General features: G+C 43.7%; 4 protein-coding genes and 1 long non-coding RNA gene across 13 annotated transcripts; 3 read left to right on the plus strand and 2 right to left on the minus strand.

The window, feature by feature from the left end:
- Positions 1–2577: 2577 nt before the first annotated feature.
- Positions 2578–3756, plus strand: LOC123040391 (uncharacterized). Its single transcript, XM_044463252.1, has 2 exons — positions 2578–2834; positions 3388–3756. Exon 2 carries the CDS (start codon positions 3391–3393, stop codon positions 3748–3750), a length of 360 nt encoding a protein of 119 aa, XP_044319187.1. The 5' UTR covers positions 2578–2834; positions 3388–3390; the 3' UTR covers positions 3751–3756.
- A 188-nt stretch (positions 3757–3944) lies between these two features.
- On the plus strand, positions 3945–4702 carry LOC123040392 (zinc finger BED domain-containing protein RICESLEEPER 2-like). Its single transcript, XM_044463253.1, has 4 exons — positions 3945–4143; positions 4230–4324; positions 4418–4491; positions 4572–4702. Coding segments are annotated over exons 1-4 (261 nt in total). The 5' UTR covers positions 3945–4052; the 3' UTR covers positions 4573–4702.
- Positions 4703–7934: 3232 nt separating this feature from the next.
- Positions 7935–11632, minus strand: LOC123043452 (uncharacterized). 2 transcript variants are annotated; one of them, XM_044465903.1, is made up of 3 exons: positions 10320–11632; positions 9769–10083; positions 7935–8707 (listed from the first exon to the last, which is right to left on the minus strand). In XM_044465903.1, the coding sequence occupies exon 1, from the start codon at positions 11025–11027 to the stop codon at positions 10389–10391; it is 639 nt and encodes a 212-aa protein (XP_044321838.1). In that variant the 5' UTR covers positions 11028–11632; the 3' UTR covers positions 7935–8707; positions 9769–10083; positions 10320–10388. The 2 variants fall into 2 exon arrangements, with proteins under 2 accessions (XP_044321838.1, XP_044321836.1); XM_044465901.1 differs by having other exon boundaries at positions 7935–10083.
- A 458-nt stretch (positions 11633–12090) lies between these two features.
- Positions 12091–17104, minus strand: LOC123043453 (uncharacterized). Of its 6 annotated transcripts, none has more exons than XR_006419197.1 (5): positions 16832–17104; positions 16461–16735; positions 15085–16223; positions 14800–14905; positions 12091–12109 (listed from the first exon to the last, which is right to left on the minus strand). XR_006419197.1 is itself a non-coding variant. In XM_044465904.1 (3 exons), the coding sequence occupies exons 2-3, from the start codon at positions 16714–16716 to the stop codon at positions 15104–15106; spliced, it is 399 nt and encodes a 132-aa protein (XP_044321839.1). In that variant the 5' UTR covers positions 16717–16735; positions 16832–17104; the 3' UTR covers positions 14968–15103. The 6 variants fall into 6 exon arrangements, 3 of the variants coding, with proteins under 3 accessions (XP_044321839.1, XP_044321840.1, XP_044321841.1); XR_006419196.1 differs by having other exon boundaries at positions 14800–14961; XR_006419195.1 differs by lacking the exon at positions 12091–12109 and having other exon boundaries at positions 14729–14961.
- Positions 12758–14770, plus strand: LOC123043454 (uncharacterized). 3 transcript variants are annotated; one of them, XR_006419199.1, is made up of 3 exons: positions 12758–12805; positions 12954–13621; positions 14252–14770. It is a non-coding gene; the product is annotated as an uncharacterized lncRNA (long non-coding RNA). The 3 variants fall into 3 exon arrangements; XR_006419200.1 differs by having other exon boundaries at positions 12764–13621; positions 14252–14391; positions 14517–14770; XR_006419198.1 differs by having other exon boundaries at positions 12764–13621.
- Positions 17105–20887: the final 3783 nt, after the last annotated feature.

Consider the following 20887-nt stretch of genomic DNA (forward strand, 5'->3'; position numbering starts at 1 on the left):
ATTTTAATTATCTTTTAATATCGCTTTCATTAAACATAAGATTGATCCTCTAATTCATAAGTGTTTTTGAGTGTTTCGCTAATAGAAGTTAAAAAAATCATTTCACTCGTTTCAAAATAGATTTCACACATTTCAGAAAACACATTACTCTCATTTGCAATACTAATTTCACTGCAAATTTAAGAAATATATTGAAATATATTCCGCTCATCAAAATATCAGTTTCAAACACTGAAAAATTAGTTTCACAACAAAATTTGGTTTTATTTCACTTTTATTCAAATAACTTATTTCACTCATTTCAGAAAACACACTGCACTCATTTACAAAATATAGATTTCACCCATTTCACTAGTTTCAGAAAACTGATTTCACTCATTACAAAATATGTATGAGAAACTAATTTCACTCCGTATCATATCAAAAAATATTGAAACATATTTCACTCAGCAGAAATATCAGTATCACACAATGAAAAAGTCGTTTCACACCAAAAAGATATATTTCACTTTTTTGAAATAACTCATTTCACTCATTCAGAAAACACACTACAGTCGCTCAATTGAAATAATATATTTCACTTGTTTCAAAAAACTGATTACACTTATTACAAAAGATAAATTTCACTAGTTTCAGTAAAACACATCATAGTTACTCCATTGAAGAAACAATTTCACAAGCTAGAATATGAAACTCACAAAGAAAACTATATTCGGAAAAGTGTTTCAATCATTTCAATAACTGATTTCAATCATTTCGAAAATTGTAATTTGAAATGAGTGAAATAAATATTTTGATATGATTGAAATAGTAAAAGTTAAGCTAGTTTAAATATATTCAAGATTGGTATCATTATAAAGATCTTATGTTCAAGAATTTGAATATATGAAAATTTTAAATAATAGTACAAAGCTTTAAAAAATATTGGTCATCTAAAAATATAACCAAAAATAAAATGCATGGATTTGTTTGAGACAGAGGAGAGAGATGCTGCATGCATGCGGACAATCCACTGCAAAAAGTACTGCCTCTCCCTGACATCTGACATTGATTTGACTATATACAAAGGGCATATGTTTCAATACATGATTATACATATGGATGGGCCCTACTTAGGCACAGATCATAAAGCAAGTGGAGGGTGGATTCGGCTCCGGTACATCCCGCCTCCGGTAAAAAGGAGTTTGCGATGTGTCGTCATGGCATGTTCCATCTCGGTGGCCCATGTCATGTGGGTTGGGTTGTATCGGTTTTAATCTGGTTTTTCATTAATTAATTGAGCAATTCTCACTCTCTTCTTAATCAATGATAATGATAAGTCTTTTGCTTCGTTTAAAAAAAACATAATGACTTGGCGCGGTCTGAACCGTGAACTGTGGTCTTGCGATTTACCTGACCTGCACGGGGACGGGGAGCTCCAAAGACACGGCCGGATCATGGACTGTCGGAATACCCTCCCTTGCTCACTCCCTGATTCCAGACATCCTCCTCCTGCACGCCCACGATCATTAGACGGGACCATCGCCAGAAAGAAACCGATAGGTAAACTCGATCTTCTGAATATACTGCTGCCTGTGTCGCGCGGCGATCTAACACCACCACCACGCGTCGCCTGCGAAGATCAAACATGACCTGAACCCTCGAAAAGTATAATGCCTTGTAGTGAGTCGTTAGGCGACCCAAGGGATTAATAATCTAATAACACTCCTGAGTCCTGTCCCGAGGGATCCGGATGGTGACGACGCACATGCGGCTGGTTCCGGCCAGCGGCGGCATGCATGATTCTGATCATGATCAGACGGCCTTTTGTCCCGAGCAATCTAGTACTACCATTTGCTCTTCTGCTGCTGTTGCTGCTGCCGCTGCCGGTTGGTCTAACTGAATGTTCCCTGCACTTTCCTGGCCCTGCCCCGTCATCACTCTCGCTCGGAAGTGTGAAGAATGGCATCACCGTCACCGACGAAACTCTGACGGAGCCGCATTTGTGTACAGATCCTGCCGTCCTGCGTGGCCTGCAATTTCTGCGGTGAGCTGAAAGAAGTAACTTGTGGTAACGACGGAAGAGTTGATTGAGTCTCAGAATGTCGCTGTCAACCGTGAACTCCACTGCATCTACTGGACCTATTGTCAGCAGCAATGTTAACTAATTAGTTACTTTACTTCGTACAGGAGGCATGAGCAAGTTCCATGAGACTTCCTGGTACATGACAAGGCTTTAATTAGCTAGGTGGCAACGCTGCATAAACAACTCCAAGGAAAGTACACCTACAATACAAGCATCTCAACCAGCCAACAAACATGTACTGTATCACTCATTGCTTCACGACTTGTACGATAATAGTCCCCAGTCAGCCTGGACGGCACGAGCGGGCTTTCCGGCCCGCTCGTGGGCCGTTTAGGACCAGCCCGTACGGTCCAGGCCCGACAGAAAAACTAGCCGGTCCGAGCCCAGAAAAGGAGACCGAAATTTTTTCGGTCCGGTCCGGTCTTTATCCGGGCCGACTGAGCGGACCGCAGGCGGCAAGGTCCATCAAGTGTACAGATCAAGCCATCGAGGCCCACCTCGAGCCGAGCGACCCCCTCCCCTCGTTCCATTCCGCCCTGGCTCGATTCCTTCTGCGTTCTGCCCCCTCCAGCGCCTCCTCCTCTGTTCCTCTATCCCTAACCCTAACCCAGGCGACGGCGCCGTTGCCCGCGGCTCTCCCTTCACCGACGGCGCCATCTGGTCCGAGTCCGAGCTGGAGGAGCACGTGTACGTCGGGGAGGCAGCAAGGCCAGCACGCCGTCGGTCCGTCCTTCCCTGGTTCCTCACCGAGCGCCACGAAGAGGAAAAGGTAGCCTCCTGAGATCTCTGTTCTTAAGTTTTTCATACTCCCAAGCCCCAATCCCGATTGGTATCTTCCTCTAATCTACTTCACAGAGTAGATGTTGTAGTTTAGTGAGCTGAACAATCTTGCTGGCAAGTCTTTGATTTGGTGAGGAGATAATGGTGAAGGAGAAGGGGGATTATGTGCTGTTTTATTTGTACATAATGGTCAGGAGATAGTTGTGTTTATTTGCACTAGTAGTAGATGATTTGGTCAGGAGATAATGGTGAAGGAGAAGGGGAATGAGAGGGGGGTTTTGTGCTGTTTTTTTGTAGATAATGGCAGGCGATAAATTATGTTTATTTGCACTAGTAGTAGATGATTTGGTCAGGAGATAATGGTGAAGGAGAAGGGGAATGAGAGGGGGATTATGTGCTGTTTTTTATAGATAATGGTCAGGAGATAATTATGTTTATTTGCACTAGTACTAGATGATTTTCTATGCTACAAAAAGAAGAAGATGAATTTTTTGCGCTTGATTAATGTACTGACTGCAGATATTATGAGCTGTTTTTTGTAGATAATGGTGAAGGAGAAGGGGAATGAGAAGGGAAAGGGTGCTGGTAAGGAGAATGCGAAGGCGAAGGCAAAGGAGAAAATCGTGAATTACCTAATTAGGCAAGATTCGGCGCTGCCTCCGCCGGTTCCGAGGAAGAAGAGGAAGCCTAAGGTGCAGATTAGGAAGGCGAAAGACTTTCCCAATGCCCCAACGGGAGAGTTGATTTATAGGTTAAAAAAACACCCTCCACCTCCGAGGCGTCTCCCCGACCGCACCGGTGCCGGCGTGCGTGCCGCGGAAGCCGCTGCCTCTACTATTGTAAGATTGCTTTACTTGATGCTTGATGTAGCCATATTTCCATATAACCATATAGGTGATGCTTGATGCTTATTTGTGTGCTCATGTGTGTTAGGTGGTAGATGACGAGGAGAAGGAGGATGAGGACGAGGAGGAGGATGAGGACGTGGACGTGGACATGGATGAGGACCGGCTAGTATCCCGGTTCATCTTCCTCTACAAACATTCCTAGTATCCCGGTTCAAGCTGGGTACGAGTCCTTCTTATCGTCCCGTTCAACAAGAATATCAAAGAGTGAGTTGCGGAACTACTTAGAGGATGAGGTTGCCCCTCGCCACAAGGCTCTTGATCTTCTTGGTTGGTGGAAAGAGAATGCTCCAAGGTACCCAATGTTGGCCAAGATAGCCAAGAGGTTCATTACTATCCCGGCTACCTCCGTGTCTTCGGAATCTACCTTCAGCACGACCGGAAGGATTTTAGGTATGTCAACTCATACTATTGAACTTTGGATATAAACTTGTCAACTTCTCATCCTCAAACTAGTTTGTCAACTTGTGTCGTATTAGATGACTATAGGAGTTCGTTAAAACCGGTTATGGTGGAGGCATTAGTTTGTGGTGCAAGTTATATCAAGGGTGCTCATGTTGACTTGAATCTGGTGGTATGTTTGCCATCTTTTCCTTACCTTTGCTTTATTTCTTTTTTGGTCTTGTTGTATGTGATGTGAGCATTTGTCTAACTTCCACACTTGTAGCCGAGGGATGAGAATGAAGAGGATGATGTTGAGAACATCAAGTTACCCACTGTGGTGGAGGAGATCAATGATTGGTAACTATTCTTCCTACATGTTTCACTTGGCATACGATACCAAATATTATTTATGTGAATGTTGCTTATCTTACTTGTAGACATTCATCATGTGGATGTTGATCTTGCTATTTTGGAGATGAATGTCAAAGTGATCTTTCTCATGTGAAGGCTACTTTTGCATTTCTGTTATGTTTGTCATGAACTATGAATTGTCACTGCTAGCTTGGAGATGAACCTAAAATTTAGTCCAGTGCTTGTTGTTCAAATTAGTTGTTTGTGGCTGTCATATTCATGCTGTTTTGGTCCAAAATTTATGGCTGTTTGTGGCTGTGATCAATGTTTGTGGGCTTGTGGCTGTGGTCAATGTTTGTGCATGTGATTTTTGTGATATTGTTCCTCTCAAAATCAATTGTTTTGATGTCCAAAATACAAATAAAATGCTGTCCAAATTTAGTTATGCCGTACTAGTCATTATACAGAAACAGAGCACTCACTAAATTTGGACAGGGCACTGCTAAACAATGGTCAAAACGCTTAAAAGAGCACTCCCAGGACTAAACAGTGGCCAACAAAGCACTTTCAGGCTGGAAAACAGCCTAAACAGAGTCCCAGCCATCGGTCCCTTCCATTCGGGCTGACCGAGCTTTGCTCTTTTCGGTCCGGTCTTGAAAATTAGGCTCGCTGGCCACCTTGGTCCGGTCCGGACTGGACCGGCCGCGGCCGGTCCAAAGGCTGGCTCGGTCAAAGCCCGGACCGGACCGGACCGCGTCCACCCTGAGTCCCCAGCACGGTACTGAAAACTAGTATAAATACCGTACATGCACCTTGATTCCCCTCAGGAGCATCAGCACCCTCACACTCACACACAAAACCTTGCTCTCCCCTTCTGAGTAATCCTCCTCTCAGAGCAAGGAAATTAAAGAAGCGAGCATGGATCACATGATGCATCTTGACCAGCACCAGCAATGTGGCGACCAACGAGACGCCACAATGGCTACTGCTGGCACGCGCAGCAGCGCTAGTGCCAGTGTCTCGCAGGTCGCCTTCGTGCTCATTGCAGTTGCTTTCATCTCCCTCTTCTCGTCCTCCTTCTTGGGCGGCGCCGCCGCTGCCGGGGCTTCTTCTTCCTCTCTCCCTTCCGGCGCCGCCCTATCTGCTCGCCTTGCGGCCTTGTGCGGCTTTGTCACCACCAAGAAGGCGCTCTTCGTCCTTTCCAACGCCATCTTCCTCTTCCTCGCCGCCGACTGCCGCTGCTTCTTCCCTGGTGTCTCCAGCATGGCCACCCCATCCATGAATGACGACGATGTCGTCACGGCTTCCAGACTGCCGCCATGTGCCGTTGAAGCTCGACCATGTTCTTCTTATTCAGGGAACCTTTACTACTGCTATAGCAACACCGAAGGTGTATCAGCGAATTGTTCGGGACAGCAAGGGAAACGAGCAGAGGTGCCGGAGTCGGCTGGGCTCCACGGAGGAGAAGCGAATGTCACCTTGGAGACGGTTGTCATCGTGGAGGAGCCAACCCGCGGTGGAGAAGCTCATGAGGAGGAGCTAGAGAAGCTAGAGATGGACGAGCTCAACAGGAAGTTTGAGGACTTCATCCAAAGCAGAAGGGTTAAATGGCTCAGGGAGGAGGAGCAAGTATTGCAATGCCAACAGCAACAGGTGGTCTGACTTGTGAGAGCAACAGGATTAAATGAATTAGATGATTTACGCTGAGATGAGCTGAGCAGTAAGGCCCTTCTGTATTTTCCTCTTCTGAACTATATATAGACGTGCTGTGTAGATAATAGATATACCCAGAACCTCTACTGTGTATGAGGTTGTTTGCGGTGTGTGAATCGCGTTAGTTCGATTTCAGAATCCCGTGCACATTTGGGAGCCTCGCAGTATACATAATGCAGAATTTTGCAATTGCTCTATGCTCCAATTTTGACAGTAGTATTCAGTAATAGCAAAACTTCTACTACCTCCATTCCAAAGTAATCAAGTTCTAGGATTTTCCTAACTCAAACTTTTAAGGTTTGACCAAATTTATAGAAAAATCTGCGCAAAGGTCTACAATATCTAATCGATTTTTATATAAATAATATGAAAATTTATATCATAGTGTGAATCTAATGAAGCAAACTTTGCGTTGTACATATTGATACGTTTTTATATAAATTTGATCAAACTTAATAATATTTGACTTAACACAAACCAATAACTTCAACTGTTTTGGAACTGTGAGAGTAATATCCTACTCCCTCCGTCCCAACATAAGTGTAGTACAAAGTTGCACTAAGGTTAAGACACTTATTTTGACACAGAGGGAGTATTTCTGAAGGTAACCTCTTTTAGTATCAAAGTAGTTTTTTTTTCAAAAACCAAGAAATGTTTTATGTAAGGGGAATGTCTTGCGTGAAATTTTTGTAGGGACATTTACATTTATGCCCCTAATTTGTGCCCACTCTCAGATTTAACCATAACTTTTTTATATGCTCAAATTTGCCTCTAAAAAGCATTTTAAGTGGCGGGAATGCCCTTTCATCTGGTCAAAGTTGTTTGACCGAAACTTTGAAAATTCATATGAACTCAGAAGAATGCAAATAAGATATCAAAATATTCGTAAAAACATCACCTACATAAGCATTTATTTGCATTCACCTTAAATAGTTTTCTAATGTTATAAACCCTAAAAAGCTTTAAAGAATGATTTTGTTATTAACGTAAATGACATGTGCATATAGGTGATGTTTTAATGAACATTTTGATATCTTACTTTGCATTCTTCTGAGTTCATATGAATTTGTTATGAATTTTCAAAGTTCAGGTCAAACAAGTTCGACCAGACGAAAGGACATTCATGCGACTTAAAATGCTTTATAGGGGCAAATTTGAGCACATCAAAAAGTTAGGGGTAAATTTGAGTTGTGGGTTCGAGTTAGGGGCACAAATGTGAATGTCCTATTACTGTAATATTTTAAGTCTTTGATCGACATTCAATCATTGATCCTTGCCCCGACTCCATTCTTATTTAACCTAAATAGTATAAACTTTTGTTATGATTTTGCTAAACACTTGCCAATTTTCAACACTGGAATTTTAGGTTGAAATGCATGGTTGGTTCATTAACTCTTGAAAGCACACTTTAGGCCATAAAATTATAATGTGCACAAATTTAGCCATAAAGTGAATTAGGAGAACCATTTAGACCAACTAGTAAGCGTGCACGTGCAACGCACGTATAATCATAAAAAAAATTCCTCCATCATCCAAGTTAGGACACAATGATTTCAAATCTTAATTTGTCTACATATAGCTTTTGTAGATATAGTTTTTTCATGAGCACCATATCTCAATGTACTTTCAACCATACAGACTTAATAAAAACACGTTACATACCATAGTCAATTTCGTCCCACAGATTGACACAAAACACACACATAGACAACATCTGGTCATCGGCTCTAGATCCATAAACAGAATGTGAAAGTAAATTAGAAGACAGTGAGCATATTTCACCTAGCATATGAAACGTCTCACACAACTTTGCAGGATAAAATCTATAAGATAGTCTGTAATGTCTACTAATGCACCCCAAAAAATTTGGGTGACATGCACCCAAAATGTAAGTGAACACATTTATCATCTTGAGCGCTCGTGTAGGTATTGTTTCTAGCTAAAAAAAATCAAAACTTGTCAAATGGAGCAGTGTCCATGTCGTTCTAGTTATATATAACCCAAACTTGCCGAGATATTGGTATTTTCAAGCAATCATGTACGCTCAATGCAGACCCGAAGAATGCACGCACCATAATACAATCCAGGCAAGCATCAACACCAACACAAATTCTTCTCTTGTTCTTCGATCCCATTTTCATGTACCTCGAGATCACGACATCTTCATCTACATCTTCACCTCCGCCGACAATAGTGAACATGAGGTACACTCAATGCACACCCAGAAAATGCGCGCACCATAATACAATTCAGGCAAGCATCAACACCAACACTAATTCTTCTCTTGTTCTTCGATCCCATTTTCATGTACCTCGACATCACGACATCTTCATCTACATCTTCACCTCCGGCGACAATAGTCAACATGAGGTACACTCAATGCACACCCGGAGAATGCGCACACCATAATACAATTCAGGCAAGCATCAACACCAACACAAATTCCCTTGTTATTTGATCCCATTTTTATGTACCTCTATATCACGCCATCTTCGTTACATCTTCACCTCTGCCGACAATAGTCAACATGAGTTTATTCAGTGACCATGAACCGATGTATTTTCACAACAAAAGAACATAGAAGCAAGTTTAATGGAACTGTATAAATTGTATATACATCATGGGCAAGTAGACTGAAAACTGTTAAGAAAAAACATGCTGGCAACTACAGATTGTTCAGACACAAGAGCAGAACATCTAGCCTTCACCTTCGTTGGCAACACACCTTTGAGAATCTGATTACACAGAAACAGTATTCACAATAGGCAAATGATCACAATTATCTCTCCTGCAATGTGAAAACAGTATGTACCCATCTATCCCTCCCAAATCAGAGTATCTTAATTTCAGAAACTAATGACCAGTCCAAAAAGACATACAAATTATCAGAAAGTCGTCACCAAACCGGCAATCAGATAGAAGGGAGAAATGAATTGGTCATGCATCAGACCATCATTAGAGAAAAGAAAATAAAAAACATCAGAAGAAATTTTATTGAGCAGTCAGTGTAAGCTTAAGCTAAAAGAATACAAAAAAAGAGGGCGGACAATTACTTCCATATTTACACTTCATAGTGCCTCTAATATCATCTCATACTCAAATTGGTACAACAGCAATGTCAAACTAACTATTGCTATGCAATATATTTTTTGAGAAGAGAGTCAAAATATCCTAGATCTGATCCTTATACAAGTTTCAGTTAAAAAAATGCTTGTACAAGTATGCAGACTGAAAATATTTTGACTACCTACATAACAAAAATTGTGGGATTTCACATCAACTCTTAATATATAGTAGCGAATAGAGGATTTCACATCAACTTACCGTAGCACCACCACAAGTAGCTCCTGAAACAAAACACTACAGAATCAGACAATAATGTTTAGTTTGCAAAGCAGAGTCCATTGAATAGTCATGAAGAATCAAGTTAACTGACTGTATGGAGCATATATCATATTGACTTCAGCAAGGTCTTATGCACATTACCCTGACTAACATGGTCAATACAATAGTCATCTACCAAATTTTTGGGGGATGGAAGTTAAAAAGTACAGAAGCATAACAACTCACTTGTTCAAAAATGGATTCATGCCCGATTTCTACACGACAATATAGCAGCCATTGATCACCTCGTTTCACATGGGCCGCAACCATTGATCACAAGGTCGTGTGAAAATCGTCATGGAAAGGGTCATGTTCACAGTAATTTCGTTAAACAAATTCTGGAAAAATTAACACTCTGCATTCGCAATAGTAAATAGTTAACCAATAAAAGCACCATGGGTGAGGATCCTCTGCTGTTATGTAATTCTGCACGTGATGCAAAATTGCTGCTTAGCCTCCTCATCCATGCCCTGAGTATCCTTTTCTCCATTCTACCACATGCTGCATAAGAAAAATTGGGGCGTTTACTAACAAAGATTATACAACAAAGAATGGTATGTAGAAGAAAACAGTACACAGACTGTACGTAGTAGACATACAAAAAAAAAGCAAGGACGGAGATGATATTGCAACTCAACATGGAAAAAGAGAGGAGTTGCTGCAGGTGGGTGTACATGCAGAGATAAGATGTGCAACTGAACATAGAAAAAGAAGGTTTCAGCGGAGGTGGAACTCACTTGCGATTGCAACGCCGTTCTCGTTGCCTTCGCCGTCACGTCGCCTACTGGTTGTCCGCTCCTTGCTATTCAGTTTGTGTGGATCATCCTGGGCTTCCTGGGCGACACCTGGTCACGGCACAGGGCCTCGATGGCGTGCCGCAGGCTGCTGGCGGCGGAGCGGGCGACACGGGTCGTGATGGCGCTGCGCGGGGAACCGAGGGCGCCTGGCTTCCTGCTGCTCTCGCCGACCTTCTGCTTCCCGGTGCTCGAGCGGCTCAACCTCTCGCTGGTTTCGTTGTAGGGCCACCCGCTGTTCTCCTTGGCCTCGTGAATCGCGGGGGCGCCCGCCTCCTCCTCCAACAACCTCCCGCTCCACCCGAAAGAAATCGCCGAGCGGAACGCCTTGTTGCGACGCGCCTCGCCATCTACTTCCCCGCCGTGTCCGACCTCGCCATCTACTGCCGCGACCCCTCCACGCATGCCAGCCTCGCACTCGCACCCTGCTGGCGGGGTAAGCTTCGCAACGTCGATCTCTCCGGCGGCGTGGATCTCGAGCCGCTGCTCCAGACCTGCCCCGCGCTTACCTCGTTGGACCTCTCCAAGTTGTACTGCTGGACGGAGGATGACATGCTGCTTGATGCGCACCCGACCGCCACCGCCAGGCTCACCGACCTCGACCCCGGCCTTGCCGGCGCCTGGCTTCCACGCCGCTGAGCTCGGGGCCATCACGGCTGCGTGCCCCGGCCTCCGCTGGCCATGGCGTCCGGCAGTGTGGGAACAAAGAGAGGGAGAGAGATTAGTGAAAAGAGGGAGAGAAAAGCAAGGAGGGCATTGGGCGCGGCTGACCGCAGATGAGGTCGGCGGCGGCTTACAGGAGCGCGGGCGGCGACCAGAGGCAGGGTCAACTCGGGGGGAAGCGCACGTACGGAAAGGAGGGGAAAGGGAGGAGCGGCGGCGATCCGTATTTCTCGATCTAGTTAGACAAAGCAGGGTCGGGGAAGCACGATTCTGGTGGAATCGACCGAAAATCAAGGAGCTGCCGCGGGGATTGGGGACGCGGAGCGCTAGAAGATTGGCTGAAGATGGCGTCTGCTCGAGCAGAACATTTAATCCAAGACGTTTATTTAGATTGTAGACCACCGACGCAATATGGATGGTATGATGTGTTTAGGTTTATTTGATTCGAAGGTCCTAGTTATTCCGTGTACAGTCTTTGTCGCGTTGCTTTGAAGGAATTTATGTTTGCTTTTTTAATTGTATATAATATAATCTAAACTCCTAATGTCTCAGTTGGTAGGTCGCGTTCCGGATTTTATTTTCGTCCCACCTCGCCCGGTTTTTTTTGTACCTATTTTGGTACCTCCTCCCACCTACCACCTCCCAACGATTTTCTCCTGGACCGTCGAGTGATGCCCCCCGTGGAGGTAGCGATGCCTCAGGTAGCGAGCGAGGCCTGCACGTCGAAAAAAAACCTACGAAAGAAAACCTACGAAAGAAAACCAACGAGAAAAAACCCACGAGCGACGGAGCGAGGCAACGCACACCCTCCCTCCGCAAACCCTAGCCGCCGCACGAGGGAAGAGATGAGGGGCAGCACGTTGCGTCCAGACGTCTCCGCCGCCGGCCTCTCTACACTCCGCTCCCCAGTCCCCACCTCCTCCAGTCCTCCCGCACGGCCGCTCCTCCGCGACGACACCAACCGTCCAGAAGCGGAGTCGCCGCCTCGACCCGGGGTCCCCCCGTCCCCGTCGTGGTCGGCACCACGCACATCCGGAGGCACCACCCGCTCGTTGTCGGCACGCCCGAGCCTGCCAAGAAGGAGGCCGTACCGCGGAGGGGCTCCTGGGGCCGAGAAGCATAGTGGCGCCGGCGATGCCGGGGTGCTCGCATCACCCAAGGTTGTCAGGCCCAGCGCGCTCAACTTCGAGGAGAAGACGCCCGTCAAGGAGCGGCCCTCGCCAGCGCGGAGCTCGGCGTTGGTCAAGAAGAGCACCACCATCATGCCCAGGCTGGTGACACACGGCTGGAGCTTCGTCGCCGACAGGGCAATCCACCTCCTCCTCCACAGAACAAGATCCCAAAGGACCGGTTCCACCTGTATGTACTCTGCACACCTGAACTGAACATGTTCTGTCTTGCAGCTTCTGAAGCTGATTTGAATTGAAGCTTAAACTGTATGTGCAGGAGAAGAGCTCGATGAGCTGCATGGCTCACGCACCATGAGAAGGAGGCCCAGGGAGAAGGAGCCCTCCTTGCTGGTCTCCGACGGCCGGTGTCGGCGACACAACTGCCTCCCCCAAGAGGAGGCCCTCCTTGTCGGATTCTCCCAAGCTGGTGCTAGGGAAGCTCAATGCTCTCGGCAAGGCAAGTGATCACATTCAGATGGGCTCTTCTCTCTGTTGGTTTTTTTATCTGCCTTTTCTTTGAACTGATCCGACGCTGGGAAATTTTATTTCAGGAAGCCAGGGAATAGGCGCAGAATCAATGGCAAGCCGAGTCGACAGGTGACTTCACACATCAAATCGAATCAATGGTGTTTTTCTACTGGCACATCAGTGCAAAAAAATGACAATTGATAGCCTCTCCTTTAGCTATCATACCATGTGTTGTGTCACTAAGTTACGATCTCAGCTGCGGTCTACATATTTTCAGATTAATGAAGCTTATAGCCCTCCAATGCAGTATTTGTATGCCTTACAAAACTATCCGAGTATTGCAAAATTGCATGATACATCAAATTGGAGCGTAGCCTACATACTTATGGACTGTGGACTTATGTTGCTTATTTAGAGGCTGCCGTACATGGATCAGATATGATATTGATTGCAGAAATTTCTATACGACTCTTGTGGATTTCAACATTGTTCTTCTCCCTAATTTAGGAAAACTACAAGTATTTGGTGCACGATCTAAAATAGCTGCAGGCTAATCCTCCCCTAATGTTCATAATGTTCTGTGGTACACAATATGGGTAAAGGAGAGCACATTGCTCTAATGTTTTTGCATATGATATTAAATCAGACATTTCAGTGGATAATATATGGTATTGACTTGGACATTGGTGTTGTGGAACAATCTAGCAGGTATTGGATCTTATAGAATTATAGAGTTGGCAGGGTCTGAAAATCATGGTGTTGGTGTTTCAGCCTATTAATCTGTAGATAAAGAAATTCCGTACATCTCTACAAATAATCCTGAAGAAAGTTCTACTATTGCGAACGCTCCAACTGAACAAGAAATATGATTTATTTTTTTAATTGAAGAAGAAGCCAGTTTCTCGAGAAGGAATACAGAATAATATTTTGGATTATTTACTTGAGGTATTTCCATGACTTCATTCTTTATTTTCTCATCCCTCATTATTGGTACTATATAATAGCAATTTGGGACGTTGCAACATAAAGTTTGGGCAAACATATGTTGCTTATTAGATGGCCATTTAGGATGGATCCATGATAAATTGTGCATTATAAGTTGATATTTCTGAATTTACTCTCTTTTAGCTCTGCTAGGAGTGGGATTAATCTTTATTTTTATTGATTACTCCTTTTTAGTACAACCAATATTTTACTGAATAAAAACTGTAACTCTATTAATGAAGTGGTAGTTAGTGGAGTACATAATTGCACCATTGTACGACAGTGACCATAACTCTAGATTATACGTAGGATTGCATCTTCACTGAAGTAGAGATATTTGGTCATTTTTCCGATGTGAATTAAGATGACCATAACTCTCACGTCGTAGTTATGGTACCACCTCCTGTGTCATTAAAGGATACTTGTGTGATTTACTAGCTGTTTTAGGTACCTCCTACAGTCCTACGTACTCGTGTGATTTACTTGTCGTTTTATATAAGCATGATGCTCGTATGTTTTGATATTTAGCACTTTGCGTCATATGTGAAACAAGTAATTTAAATGATTCCACCCATTGTAATTGCATACTAGGTCTCAGATTCATCGCATCAACCGTGTGGGGTAGTATGCAAGGATCAACCGATGTGGATAACAAAATCTGGGTGCGAGCTTCCGGGAAATCTAATTGGGTCTATGCAAACAAGCAGATTTGGAAGATAATCCCTGTACATGTATGACTATACGAACTCTTCTTCCCTCCAGGCAATAGAGTTTAGCTTCAGTAAGCAAGTGCTAAGATAACTTGCATTCATAACTCTGCTGCTGATCAAGTCAAGTGTCTGTATTTGGTGTTCAGGTTGATTTGGCAAATCTTTGACAGTAGCTGTGGGTCTTATACTGATGACAATCAACGTGTCTTTTCCGACCAACCAGGGGTCGATTCCAACATATGTTTTTCTCTTATATAAGGGCAGTGACTTCACTACGTTAGGCTGGATGATTCGATGTTTAGTAGCTTCATCAAACTGGATGCTAGCAAAGTGATAAAATTTTGGATGTTTTCGGAAATATAGCATCACGAGCCCAATAAGAGAAAAAAATCAAACATCATTATGAATGCCTTAGGATAATGATTTTACCTTGCGGTTATACTCTGCATTGCATGCCTGGAGAGCTATTGCTTTCAGATCCAATTTACAGTCCAGGTTGACCGTCGACACAGTATTCTTGCCATCAGATCAGACACTAGAAAGCATAGTACACCCAGGAGAAATCAAACCAGGAAATAGCTCTGGCTCATACTGTCAAGCAACCATATAAAAAACATCAGTTCCAAAACAAGGAAAGAGACAAGTTCTGGGAAAGAATGAGAAAATATCATACATGATAAAATAGTGCTGACGGAACAGAATTCACATCCTAACCTGGTCGCATGATTCAAAGTTAGATTTTGGCCCAGAAGAGGTGACAAGCGCCGACATGCCATGACGCTTGAAGAGGTGACAAATCTGTGCCGACCCCCTCTTGGTGATAACTCAGTCGGAGCCACTCTTGGTGACATCTTGAAAAGGAGTACTCTACAACTACTGCTTAACAAGGGAGGCAAAAGGAACATACTCCATCTTATAAGTAGTTCATTACAAAAACTTGAATTTGCAAAAGGAACTTGAATGATCATTTAAATTGTGTGGAGTGATTAGCCAGAAAGAGAAGAGAAAGAAATGCTTGTAGGAGTGACAATTAAAAATAAGATAATTGTTGGAGTAAACAACACTCGATTAGTGACAGTTGATTGACTATTAAAGAGGGCAAGATGATATGATAATTACTGTAACTACTCTACGTTAATTGAGGAGTACTCCATTTGACCATTTTGATCATCTTGGTCGTTTTCAAATGGTTTTGTACTCCATTTGATCAGTTTCAGTTTCAGTATGCACATTTTCAGTTTCAGTACTCTATATTAACTGAAAAGGAGTACATTTTGATCATTTTCAAATGGTTCTGTGATCACCAGATAATGGTACTGGTAATAGTGGATTTATATCTTGTGATCACCAGATAAGTATCACCAGAAAATGGAGTAGTGTGTTTTCTGGTAGAGAACCAAGAAAAGACATTCAAAATCTACTGGGAAATTAAACTTTAAATTAGGCGCATAAACTTTAAACTAAAATGTAAGTCCTAATTCGTTTGGTTTTAAAGAAAACTTGTTTGAAGTAAAGCAGTATAGTCCCTACATGAAGGATAGGAAGAAGGAATGGAAAGATAAATTTCTGAAATGAAGATAACAAAACGGACACTGAACAATTGAACAGTCACTTCAACCAACACTCGGCTACTGATACTGAATCTTGGTACTGCACAAGCATCATCATTAACATGGTCTCAAGCAGTGAAGTTCCACAAAATTTACTGCAATCTTGGTACTGGAAATGTTTTACTCCTTGAATGAAGTTCCACCAATATCTTGGTACTTCAACCAACAAATGTACTCCAAATGTTTTACGGGAGTATGCTTGAGACCATTAGGAGTGCCACACGGCTCCAGCAATGTGTCCACCTAAAACACTTCAGAACATTTATTCAGGCGAGCTTAATAGGATGAACTGACTTGCAAACGTTTCAGAATTGGCTGCCAATGAGAGGAGGGTAATGAATTGACTTGCAACAAGTGCATGAAGTAAGATTTATACAGATTTACAGAGATTCAGATACAGTCATTGAGGTCTGCTTGGCCTAGGCTGCAGTGCATTCAGATTTAGTCATGAAATGGAGTGAGATGGAGATGGCGCCTCACCTCTGTATTTGGAGCTGCGGAGGATCCAGGAGATGACCACGCAGTCGACGAGGCTGTCGTCCACCGCCAGGACGAGCGGCGGCTCCTGGACCGTCCTCGACATTGGGCAACAGCAGAAGGGGATGAAGTTACCCTGCACCTCCCTCCAGCCGTTGCTGGCCTTGTTGCTGCTGCTGAACATGAGGCCGCGGAGCGCCCGGTGCACGCAGGAGCAATGAATCCGCTCCATCTGGCCGCCACACTTGTGCGACGCCATGGAGCTCCAGATTAAAGCCCTGGCCAAGTTAAATGAGCTCCAGATTAAAGCCCTGGTCGGGGATGAGCAGCAGCGAGGGAGGGACGGGGGGGGGGGGGGGGGGGGGGGGATGTACGCAGCTGACGGCGTTGCAGGTCGAGCCGCCGCGCTTCGGATCCACCTATCGGAAAGTAAAAATGGGGTCCTGAAGGGGTGAGGACGAGAGGGCCAATGGAGTGGCGGCGACGACGCGTGAGGGAGAGGCAGAGCGACGCGGGCGACGGAGAGGCGTCGGCAACACGGGCGACGGAGAGGCGCTGGCGACGAGTGCGAGGGAGAGGCGGCGGCGGCAGCGGCGAGCTAGGGATTCGACTGGGGCAAGCCAGAGAGTGAGCGAGTGAGCAAGAGAGTGGACGAGAGAGAGGTGGGGGGTAGTTTAGCAAACAACCAAAAAAATTGTACATGACGAATTTTACACTAGAAACGTAGAACAACAATTATTTCGGTACAGATAGTACTATATATTAAAGTGTATACATATTAATTAAACATGGATCATACAAGAAAAATATACGTATTAGATATAGTATCACACAAAAAACACAGTTTTGAGAGAAGAAACCGAATATACTTGGTTTGTGTTGGATTGCTTCCATGCTTTTATCTTTCGTCGCACAATTTTCCTTAGCCTATACAAATAAATTAAAATGATTTAAGAAATTTTAGATGATTGTTTATTTATATATGAACATACAATTGAACATTATGGTTGGTTGTTTGCTTCGAGAGAAATGCAACATCTTTTTTTATAATATGAAAAATGGATTTTCTATTTTACAAAATAAAATTGTTGTGTTAGTTTCACTTTTATTTTTATTATATATATTATATATGTTTATTTCATCATAGATAGAAAGTGATGGGTTCCGACATACACACTGATATAACGATGACTGCCTGACTGAAACACTACGAGAGAAGGTGCATATAGCTAATCCTTTGTATATAGCTAAAGGTGTATTCTTTATGTATTTTTTTCAAAATATAGGAGACATAGATATGGAACTTGAAGATGCACAAAAAGAATCCATCAACAAGGGTTCCGAACCGACGCCACTAAAAGGGGCTGAAAATTCATCAAAAAATTTACAACATAATAATATAGAAGCGGTGATATCTCACAAAAAAACAAAAAAGGATGTCAATTTAAATGCTACCATACAAGGTATTTTTTCAATGTTGTTATCAGTCTTTCCTTCGTCATATTGCCTACTTTCACTCTTTTTTTATCAGGCCAACAAATTATGTATGTACACATTCTCAATTTGTCATTTCGTGATCACTTTACATTACAAGTGAAGTGACCTTCAATTATTATGCAATTGTGATCATGTCATATTGTCTTTATCTGTGAAATTTAGCATGCATTATCTTTACATAACTTCAGAAAAATATTTCAGAAGCCCGTGGCAACGCACGAGCATTCTACTATCTCTACTTCTAATGTCTCAGTTGGTAGTCTCCGTTTCATGGTTAATTTTCGTCCCAGCACTTTCGTCCGATTTTTTTTCGGTGGTTATTTTTCGTCACATCCCCGTTGCCACGCCTTTGTCCATCGGTTTATCAAAGATAAAAATAGCCCAGCCAGACCGCAGTCCCGCACGACCTTGCCTCCTTGATCCGACCTCGACATCCATCTCGCCGCCACCTCCTGCTCCGCCCCGCCGTGCGCCGTCCGCCGCCACCATGACTGCGCCACCGTCCCCCGTATCGTCTCCGCTATCAGAATCCCGCCGTCGCCGTGCCTGCGCCGCCGTCCCCAGTATCCACTCCACTGTCCGAATCCCGCTGTCGCGCCCGTCTCGCTCACCGTGGCCGATGATCGCGTTGACCGGGACCGCATCCCTCCCCAAACGGCAGCCATGATGAAGGGCGCCGCTCGGCTATGGAGGCAGGGGAAGATGTAGGCGACGCCGGCGGTGGCCGCTCCACCGGCCACCGCCTGAAAACTGGTGCCATGGTCGAGCTGGGCGGAGTGGCGCTTCGTCCGCGACGCCATCTTCTCCCCATACCCCGACCCTGGCGCCGCTCTTCGTAGGGTAGGTATCCTCTTCCTGAAGCCCCCCCCCCCCCAAAGTATCAGGCGAATGGTGAGAAATCTATGACTGTTTCATTGGTGCAGACCGCAGCGTGGCGGAGCAGGGGCTGCCTCCCGATCTCCGTGGAGGTCACTGCGGCCCTCTTCGAGATAAGGTTGCGCGATCCCTTCTTCCGGTACGTTCTTTGGATGCACAGTTCCAACCTTTTTCAATGGGCTAAATTTTCTAAACAGTGTTGACTTGATATTATAGTACTAAAATCTCGAGAATACTTGATGGACCAAGGCAAGTAGTGTTTGTAATGACTTGGTTTATGATAGTCATTGCCATCAAATATTTTAAACTTGCAGATATTCCCGTTCATATCATGACATCCACAATAACCGAACTATCCTGCTTATAATGCTTCAGACAAATAGATAAAAAATTATAAGTTTTCTTATCAGAAACAGAAAAATTACACCACCATATGTGTGGAGTGTGTTGTAGTGCTCCACAAAAATATTTTTCCATGACCCCTGAAAACTTTTAAGGATAGAGTGAATTGCCCACAACAATTTCCATGAAATTCCTTCATTGTGGTGGCAAGTATAATACTTAGTCCTGCAAAATATTATTTTGTATATAATCTAACACTTAAGTAACTGATTGAGGGAATTTTAGAGGATGGAGAAGATCGGGGTACAATAGGGAAATGGATGGAGAGAGAGAAAAAGAGAGTGGAGATGAGAGACAGGGTGAGAAAGAGGGTCTTTACATAAAAAGGTTGACAATGATGGGTAAGCATGATTAGTAGAAGGGTAAAGTATATATCATACAACCATTGTCATATACAAGGAGTCCGTAGCAACGCACGGGCATTATACTAGTATAAGTAGAGTGGCTGCCAGCTCGGGGTGATTAAACCTCCAGACGTGGCTGCCAGCTCGGCTCATCCTGGACCGCACCTGTGAGTGATGGCTTTGATAGGGGGTCATTTGCAAACTGGCTGAAAGTAAACATTCATGCCTACCACATCGGCTGGAGTGAACTCGTATGGTATCCCTCTTCTCGTCTCTTTGCGTCTTCAATGCCATCGTCGTCATGAGCAGGGGAAGGTGATCGACAACCACAGAAGGCGACTCGACACCGGCAAGTAGCGGGTGGCGTTCATGTATATGATGATGGATTGATGTGAAGTTTTGGTACTGAGTTTTATTTTAGAAGCATGACTAGGGTTTTGTTCGGGTTTGTGGTGATTTGAACATGTGCAAAAACCATTATTCCTAGTTGCTTGTACTAATGTGCTTAAACAGAAGCGACAATCCATCTTTTATCAGTTTGGTTAGCAGTGCCTTTTTTAGTTAGTTTGCATAGACATTGGCTGCTTTGGTATTGTTTTCCACCAAATTCACGTATCTACCCTGCACTGTAACTGAAGCTTCTGGATGTATCAATTCTGTTTCTGAACATGTGAAACCACACAGCCACAAATTAGCACTACATTCTCATGAATGGAGTGTCAAGTTTTCATAGATTACTTGTCGACAGTACAAAGGTTAACAAGCATTGTACCCCGTGGCCCCTGCCTTAACAGTGCTAGTAATTTTCACTGTTTGCGGAACCATTGATCCCTCTTTAACTGAAAAGACTGAAGCCTTACTCTGTGCATGTCCAAAAAATTTAGTTTTGGCAAGTGCAACACATTTAAGTCCAGAAAAATGTATATTAAGTATTTGTAAGTGCAAAAACCTTACATTTGCTGTCTTGAAGTGCAAGAACTGAATTTGTATGCTCCAAGTATGTCCAAGAAATGAATATATATGCAATGTTTATTCAGCAAAAACTGAAAACTTATTTGTTTAACTAGAAAAACTGAAAGTATGCTATGTTTTAGTGTAGAAACTGGTTTTTTCACTTTCTTTAAGTGCAACATTTTTTTTTTGCTTTCTGTAAGTGCAGAAATTGAAGTTCACAAACTGAACATTTGCTCTGTTTATTTTGCATCTAGGTCTGGATGATCGAGTGTTCACTATTGAGATTTGTCATGGTGGTCTTTTTCTATGGTTTGGGGAGTTAATAGAATATAAATTGATGGCATGTTCATTATATAT

The sequence above is a fragment of the Triticum aestivum genome, chromosome 2B (genome assembly GCF_018294505.1).
Source record: "Triticum aestivum cultivar Chinese Spring chromosome 2B, IWGSC CS RefSeq v2.1, whole genome shotgun sequence".
Taxonomy (NCBI): Eukaryota; Viridiplantae; Streptophyta; class Magnoliopsida; order Poales; family Poaceae; genus Triticum; species Triticum aestivum.

Excerpts from the sequence above, each read along its gene's own strand:
- LOC123043452 (XM_044465903.1), bottom strand. The coding sequence starts at position 11,027 with ATGGCCCCGAGCTCAGCGGCGTGGAAGCCAGGCGCCGGCAAGGCCGGG.
- LOC123043453 (XM_044465904.1), bottom strand. The coding sequence starts at position 16,716 with ATGGCGTCGCACAAGTGTGGCGGCCAGATGGAGCGGATTCATTGCTCC. Across the intron at positions 15,247-16,460 it reads CCGCAGCTCCAAATACAGAG|TAGTTGTAGAGTACTCCTTT; the intron begins GTGAGGCGCCAT and ends CTTGTTAAGCAG.
- LOC123040391 (XM_044463252.1), top strand. The coding sequence starts at position 3,391 with ATGGTGAAGGAGAAGGGGAATGAGAAGGGAAAGGGTGCTGGTAAGGAG.
- LOC123040392 (XM_044463253.1), top strand. The coding sequence starts at position 4,053 with ATGTTGGCCAAGATAGCCAAGAGGTTCATTACTATCCCGGCTACCTCC. Across the intron at positions 4,144-4,229 it reads CACGACCGGAAGGATTTTAG|ATGACTATAGGAGTTCGTTA; the intron begins GTATGTCAACTC and ends GTGTCGTATTAG. Across the intron at positions 4,325-4,417 it reads ATGTTGACTTGAATCTGGTG|CCGAGGGATGAGAATGAAGA; the intron begins GTATGTTTGCCA and ends CCACACTTGTAG.